The 8,927-nt window shown below is 26.1% G+C and overlaps 1 protein-coding gene across 3 annotated transcripts in view; it reads right to left on the bottom strand.

Annotated features, from left to right (window-relative positions):
- Positions 1–706: 706 nt before the first annotated feature.
- Positions 707–8,927, bottom strand: part of LOC132951959 (protein eva-1 homolog C) — a 223,095-nt gene continuing 214,874 nt past the window's right edge. For 2 of the 3 annotated variants that reach the window (XM_061024036.1, XM_061024037.1), the window contains exon 9: positions 707–2,918. In XM_061024036.1, the coding sequence (XP_060880019.1) occupies positions 2,841–2,918 (78 nt within the window). In that variant the 3' untranslated portion in view covers positions 707–2,840. The remainder of the gene's footprint in view (positions 2,919–8,927) is intronic. The other variant, XM_061024038.1, reaches the window with a different exon arrangement.

Here is an 8,927-nt window from a genome sequence, read left to right as displayed (position 1 = left end):
TTTATGTAGGAGGAAGACGTTCGAAACTAAATACTACGTACACAACGGTACCTACACAATGCATACACGTGTGTATTTGGTATCTAATATTTGTTAATATATAGTTCTTAGATGATAATACTGAAATAAACACAAATATTAAAATTATAATTGATATAAAACTGATTTTCAGTTTAACATTAATTAGTGGCATGTAAACATTGAGTCCAAGTATTTTGTAGGAAACACCTTAAATATGAGTGGGAGGGCATTGACAGTAGCGAAATAGGACATTTTATTGGTAGATATAACTAGAGGTAGGTCACCTAAAATTATTTGAGCAACATCATTTTTTTTTTGATACACGCCCGCCACTGAGTTGGAATATTTTATTATGCGGTCGATGTTTCCAATGCCCATGGTTGATTTCAGTAAATTAAAATAAAGTTAAAAAGTTACTTGTCTAGATAATTTCAACACTTATTATTATTAATTTTAATGATCAAATAGCCACTATTCATGAAAAGACAGCATGAGTTGTTCAGTAATTGCAACTTGCAAGTCTAACTGTTATACCTACAGTTATGACCTCGGTATATTGTTTAAACAATAATATAAATGTGGTTTGTATGATCTTTTTTTAAAAATAAGTTTATTCGTAGTATATATACATTACATTTATTTACATTGCATTGAGATTTAATGAAAAATAAATAAAAAAATTGTTTAGATAAATACACGATGAAACAATATCTATTACAATGATTAAACTGTATATTACCTACTGTATAATAATTAAATGAATAAATAAATTGTATTGACTACATTAATTATATTTTAACATTTTTTTTTTTGTTCATAAAAGTATTAAATATAAAGAAAAATAATAAATTAATACATGTTGCGAGAACACAAATAAATGTACAGTTTTAATGATAAACAATGAGCTATAGTTATCAACACAGTTAAAAAACATAAATATAATAATAAAATACAACAAGAAATGAACGTATTACTTACAATTTCTTTACATATACAATTAACAGTTATGAATATTAACATTTTATTATACTTGAAAACTGGGATAATAAAGATATGGTTCGTTTATATATAATTATTATGAAGAAGTATAACAATTGCGTTGGTTTTTTACTTCAAAACAATATTTTTTTAAAATTATTAATGATTTTCTACTGAGAAGGTTTTATACTTGCATAGTCGTATAGAGTTTGAACGATAGGAAAAAAAATAAACTAAAATTATAATAGGTATTGTTAAATATTTGTAAACATTATATTTAAGTGCTATAGCCTTTAAGTAATCGAGAGATCAATTTTGGCTTGTTATTCTTAGCTCTAAAGTTATTCTTATGAAATATCATATTTATAGTTGTCCCGTGTAAACATATTTTAAGTGTGTGTACCTATTGCTCTGATTTAATTTTATACTTGACCAAATATTGTTACATTATAATAATTTTATATTATTTAATGTTTTGTGCATAAAAAATGTCTTATATCCATGTACTAAAGAAATTTATTGTTTTATAATAACTATTTAATATATGTTAAATGGATGATATTATATCGTCTATGATTCTTCCTGTGCCTCTGGCTGTGTTGTGATGTTAATTAAATATTTTTTTTCATCATTATAATATCTATTAATTTTAATTTAAACTTTATTTTTTCATTATTTGATTTATTATGTTTAATAATGGAGTTTAATACTAGATTTTCATCATGGTTGGCGTAATATGCGATTATAGGTGTCATTTTAAATCCTCATTAAGATTGTAAAGGAAAAACAGGTTATCCACCATTAGTAAATCGTTTATATGTATATATGTATATTGTATATTATATAACATGTTAAAAAAAACTAATTGAAATCTAAACTAAAAAAAAATTATTTTTATATTTTTATGATTTAATTATGCTATAATTTTCAATTATGAATGTAGTATATTCAAAATATTTCTAAGTTGTACAGGTACAAGACATTGTGGTGGCGCTCAAATTAAAAGTTATTTATGTGAAAACTGAAAATTATCAGAAAGTGTATTATTCATATTTATGGTATTGTATTTTATTTAAGTATAAAATATTTTTTTGGAGAAACTATGCTATTTAAAAACGACAATCCCTAGAATTCGTATATTTTGAATTAAAAAAAAAAAATCTCTATATTTATGTAACAAATAAGTAGTTTTAAAATAAGTTTTATTGTAATTTTACTTATTTTACGTGTCAAAAGTTAATAACATACCGCCAAGATTAAGTGTCTTTTCATGTTTAAATTTATTAAATTAGTCATTATCACTTTACGAGGTTCTATTCGTCGGTTACGGTTATTTTTAAGTGGAAAAAATCAATAGCAACATATTCATTATGGTAATGGACATGAATTGTCTGTACGAACAAGCTGTAACCCTCTTCATATTTTTACATTACACACTGTTCGCAGCTTATAAAACTCGTTTGATGTAATACATAATAATGTTGTTCATCAATTATTCATATTTATTGTTCTCGAATGGTATCGTTCTTTGGTTTCGAGTACATTGATTTACACCGGTAAATTAATCATATAATAATAATAATAATATATACTTAAAATTATATAACACGATTCGACTGATACGCAGATATTTATTTATACATTACATACATTATACATAAACAAAAGAAATTATAGACTAAAGTAAATTCGAAAGTCTTTTAAGTTGGGTTTTGCTAAGCTCATTCTTGGGCAAGCAACGATCCCGTCCGTTAGAAACAATACATTCTCGATGCGGTAGGATTTGCTGGCGTTTGGGATGAGCAAGGCAGCCGGCTGACCGTCTCCTTGCCGCCATTTTGTCATCCATAATAATATTGCGAGCTGTCATTCCTACACAGACTTTTGGGTGCGATACCTTCGTTTCCATATCTCACCACCTATATTGGCAACAAAAGTAAATCACAATATTAATCGTATATTATAATTTAAATATTAAACTCGATTAGAATACATCTGTGACGTCAATAATATTATGATCATAATGAATGAAAAAATTATACGAGACAACTTTAAATATAACAGGTTTTGCGTATAGGTGCTGGTAATTTATTTGTTTAAGAATAATTGAGTATAATATGCTCATCATTAATACACTTAATAATCATCCCCCTAAGGAGTTGCAGGTAAACATGTCCAGGGGAACTTTGCTGGAAAAAAAAAGCTTTGAGCAAAGAGAGTAGTGTGCCCTATTAGTATTTTTTAAGACAGTGAAGAATAGTTTAGAAATGTACAGTTAGTACATAATAATATATAGTTGGGGGCGTGGAGTGGTTCGAACTCACGCCACGGGTGGCACTTCTTTTCGGGCAGTCACGGTGTCTGGAGAGAGAGGCCGCCATCCCTCACCCGGACATGGCAGATACATACGGGTGCCCACTTAAAAATTCTGCCAAACACACGTGTTAAAAAACCTACAGTACCCTCCCCCACAGTTAAAAACCACACAATTGCCTAAGTTGCCGTTTTTATATATATATATAGTTGGTCCAGAATTTTTAAATTTTTTTTTCGTCCATATTAGACATTGAGAATTCAACTAGAGAAAACAAATCTGGTGTGCTAGTAATAATAGGTATACGATCCAAGGGGAGGTCCTGACCCGGGCCCCCTCCCGTTGGTTGCGCAACTAAGTAGGTGTCATTTAGTAATTATGATTCGTAATTATTAGATTTATCTTTATTAACTAAAATACGTGACTGGTGAAACAAACTTGTTCGTTTATCAAGAGTCAGGCTTCTGTGTTTCCGTTAAAAGACGTCGATCATTTTTTGGCATATCATAAAATATATCAGTGTCTAGTTTAAATAGTTAGAACTTAGAATATTACTAAAGCGGCATCAAGGATATTATGATAGCTTAAAGCGGAAAAAATTAGAAAGTTTTATATTTTATTTGAGTTTAAAAATAGTTGTATACAAATCGTAATATATATTTTTAACTGTCTTGTATTTTATTTTACTCAACAATCCTCATACTCCTTTGTATAATTGTGCAATGTTTATTACACGACGACACACTAGATGATGTTACGTTCAGGTTATATAACCTATGTTTCGTGAAAATCGTTGAAAACTTATCTAACGACATTAAGTATATGTTACCATGTTACTGCAGTGTATATATTTTTAACCATTTGCCATTTAATATAAAATTTGTGGTTTAAGCCTAGTGTTTAATGTGAAATAATATTTCACCAAAAAAAGCGCATAAGTATAAATGTATAAAAATAAGAAAAAGTTTTTAAATTTATGTTTACATAAAGTCGTTTTCAAGATAGATGTAAAACTGTATTGTTCTATTACATTTATATAAAGTTCCTATATAGTAATATATATATTACTATATACAGTGATACGTTTATTAATTTAAAAATCGTTTTATACAGTTACAAATTTAATAACCTATTTTTAAATGCATATTTTTGAACACGGGTTTCCACATTATGAGTGGAATGTAAGAGTTGACTAAATAAATATTAACTTTAACCTTAGGTACCTATTACCTACATTTTTTTACCAGTATAAATATTAAATACTACTTTTTAAATTAAATTAGATTATAGTTACTGTAATGTATCATAAATTGAAAAACTATAAACATCTAGTGGCCAAAGTCATGTATATTATTATAAAGAATTTTAACAATTTCGTATTTTTTGTTTAATTTTATAAGTATTTGCGAACAAATTATTTTATAATATGTTTGACTAGGTATAGTTTAAATGTTAATACATGAGTTGGGCGGGTTTTATCACTCATCAAGCCACCAAACGGAGAGAGGCTTAATCAATTTTTTATTTAATTATTTTTTATTGCTATATTTTCATTTTTTGTTAGAATTTTAGTCTAGGTATTTTTTGAACAAACCTCCCAAAACCACTTTATATAATATACAATAACATAGTATATTATAGGTAGGCAATGAAAATTTAATTATTTCTTCAGGTCTCAACTTAATACATTATGTTTTTTCAATGTATGTTTTTATTAGAAATTGAATAACAAACAATAACAATGCAAACAGATTTACTCCCCTCCGAATAAATCGAATCCATGTCACCAGCTGCATTACTAAAGCATTTTATTTTTTATAATTTACCCATTTTATGTTGAATTCAAAAATTAAGATCTTCAATGTGTGTATAAATACGTATGCAAGAAAAGAAAGACCTGATATAAAAAAGGTGGATAAGTGGATGTCGCTCTGCTGTACGGTAGGTTACAAGTGGGTCACTGTAATGGATGGTGTTAAATTTGAATTCAATGATATAATATCATTGTATAAGAAAAACGATTCTGAGCGAAAACGGTCAGTCAGCCTATGATTTTACCAAGTATATTTGATGATATTATTGTGAATAAAGTAATTTATATATAACCTATTTACGTGGAGCCTTGTTTTAAATTTTCAATCCTTAGCCATAAAAGTTAAAAATTTATAAATTTTTTACTACAAAATAATTAATAAATTATAAATTTAATAAATGTTGTCAAAATTTGAACTTTAAATGCTTATAAAAAAAAATTGTGCCTATGTATTTTTAATATTTTTCAACTGCTATTAGAACGATATATCAGGAGCATTATATTAAATTTTCACGCTTTTTTACCCAACAAATAAAAATTTATTGATATTTATAGAAAAAAAACTAAAAAAATTGAAAACTGACAATGTCCGTAAACAGCTCAAAAAGAGTCAAAATATTTTCAACATTTTATGGTGTATAGAAAATGCTAATATAAACATTCAGTGAAATTTTCAACTTTCAAGTATCTACAGTCATTCGTTTTTTAATTACAATAAAATAAAAAAATCGTTACATGAGAAATCGAGTAAATATCAAATGTTGTAAAAATATAAATTTCAGACGCTCATAAAAATTTAATTTAAGTTTCTTTTAGACATTTTTTTTTTGATAAAGGTAGACAAACTTATGAGTAATCTTATATTACATTTTCAAATCTTAGATTTAAAAAGAAAAATTTTTATGAATTCTCATCAAAATAATTTGCTATTTTTCGTGATTTTTCCGTATTTTGTCAAAATTTGAACTTTAAATGCTTATAATTAAAAACTGTGACTAAGGATTTTTAATTTTTTTCATCTGCCTTTGAAACAATAACCTAGGAGCCTTCTATTAAATTTTCAAGCTTTTTTACTCAACAGATAAAATGTTATTGATATTTATAGAAAAAAAAACTAAAAAAATTGAAAACTGACAATGGCCGTAAACAGCTCAAAAAGAGTCAAAATATTTTCAAAATTTTATGGTGTATAGAAAATGCTAATATAAACATTCAGTCAAAATTTCATGTCCCTACGGTCATTTGTTTTAGAGTTACACCAAAAACCAAAATCGATTTTCTCGAAAACAGATTTTGCGTAAAAATTCCCGTTTTTCCTTAATTTTTTTTTTGTTTTTCACGTCACTTGTGAAAACTACTGGGGAATTTTTACTTTTGACCCCCCAAAGTACCAACTAGATTCACTTTCCTATCAGAAAAGTTACTATTGAAGAAAATCCAAGCACTTTTACTGTCCTAAAAGGTGATGACAGACACAAAAATAAAAAAAAAAACACACATCATTGTAGAATCAATACATTCATCGCTTCGCTCAGAATCTAAAATCGATACTAGTTACTATTACTATACTAGTATGACAACAATTTTGAAAATTATATGGATAGTAAATAATTTCCAAAAAGAATATTTAAAAAAAGTTATAACATTTCAAATAAAAATTTAGTCAAAAAAATATTGATATTTAAAAAAAGACTTTTTAATACTTAGTATAAAAATAAGCTATTTGATTTAAATAAACTTTTTTACGTTTTAAAATGTCAAATGTGTTTACAAATTAGATTTAAAAATAGGCTGTTTTGAATTTTTCCAAAAAAAAAAAATAATTTGAAATATTGGTGAGTACAAAAGTTATTTTATTTGTCAGGTCTTTCTGTTACATCCTGTATGTGTGTTATGAATCGTTGATCGATATAAAATAAAATATTATGGTCCATATGAAACTTTTTGAGTACATAGCTACTTTAAAATCCTTTTAACCGGGGTTGTGATTGTATTATAATACATAATAATATTATAAAACATCACTAATTCATAGAGATTATACTTGCTTCACTTATAATTGAAAAATTAAGTTAAATTTAAATTCATAATTGTATTAATTATTATTATAACATCTTTTAGAAACCAAGGTTGAGTTATAGGTACGTGGATAAACATTATTTTCAATATATTATTAATTAAATACGACAGTTTCCGACGATTTTCATTATTTTGTAGATCGTTAAATATATAATAAGTTTATACATCTGTTAGGACGTATACCTATGATAAAAAATTATGGTATATTGTATTAGGTATGCGATATTCCTAAATTTTTATTTTTTTTGTGATCAATTGTTCAATATACTTTAAAGTATATTTTTAAATGTAGTGAATCCCTGGAATTATTAAGTACAGTGGTACCTCGGTAATTCAAATTAAAAAAGAAATAAAATAACTTGAGTCTTTATAAAAAGAATAATTTTTATCATCTACCTTTTATAATTTTATTTTCATTACTATAAACGAGATTATAGTCATTTTGATATTTATATTAAAATTGAATAGTTATAAAATTTCTTTATATTTTATGTTAAGCTTATAACTTATTTGTTATTACATATTAAAAAATGTATGTAGGTTTTATTTATTTATTTAAAATAAAAGGTAAGTTTGCTGAGTTGTTTTTAGTTGTTTTTATTTTTTTTCCTAGTAAGTATATTTAAAATCCAATTTGAACATTTATTGATCAACCGTGGATTTTTTTACCACAAAGGGTTTTTATCGCATGTTATAAGCTATTTTCAAATTGATGTTTATCTTGAACCTGTAAAAATTGTATACCCTTAACTTTAAATCTAATACTTCTGATGTTTGTCTCATTGTTGATCCATTTATTGAGTGACATAGGTAGGTATATATATATTATATTTTATGGTGTATTGAACAAACCTTTTAAGTCAATTATTAAATTTGTTCAATATAAGAAAATGTTTAATTTATTTTCTACGAGTCGTATTTGCATTGGGTAGGTATAATACATTATTTAAGATGATACCTTTATCTTTTTTAATCGTTGAAAGTGTTACTACTTACTAGCAGTATTCCAAAGTCTTTATTGATATCTCGTTTTTTTTGTAAGTTTTTTTTTTCCACGATTTCAATTAACTTTGCTTGTTTGTCATTGTTTATATGTTTTATTTACGTTTCTTTGCCGCTATTATAGTATGCTCAATAAATAATTGATACACATACAATTGTTAGTTACCAGGTACACATACAACACGATATCTGCCGTGCCGATAACACTACGCAAACTGATTGTTTACCTACAGAAATATCGAAAAATCACGAATTTAGTTACTACCAAAGGCCTACAACATTTTGTATTAATAGGAAGTGTTATGGGCATTTTTATTCTTTAGTTTATTTAAAAACTCGGGTTTAGAGATTCAATTCTATACCAATGCATTTAAATAATAATATAGTTAGTATTACAGCATTATTACTGTTACCTTGCTATATTATTATTTTAATTTTACGATTCAATGAAGTTTACCCGAATACTTATTATTGCTTATGTGTGCAAGTACAAATTTGCATAGGTATACTATATGACATTTATGCAGATTCACTTATTGCGTAATCGGAACAAATTTACTCTCTTTTATGGGTAAATTGAATTTACATATTGTATTCTGCAAGTGTGTGCATTTTTACTATTCGAGTTGTGTAAATGTACACACTTTTGTACCAATTTAGGATTGGTATACGGGTTTACCAAACAATCACAGTTTATTATTATATTCCTCTTCGTTTTAG

The sequence above is a fragment of the Metopolophium dirhodum genome, chromosome 9 (assembly GCF_019925205.1).
Source record: "Metopolophium dirhodum isolate CAU chromosome 9, ASM1992520v1, whole genome shotgun sequence".
Classification (NCBI taxonomy): Eukaryota; Metazoa; Arthropoda; class Insecta; order Hemiptera; family Aphididae; genus Metopolophium; species Metopolophium dirhodum.
Note: the sequence above shows the minus strand (reverse complement) of the source record. Positions and strands in the feature narration are given on the sequence as shown.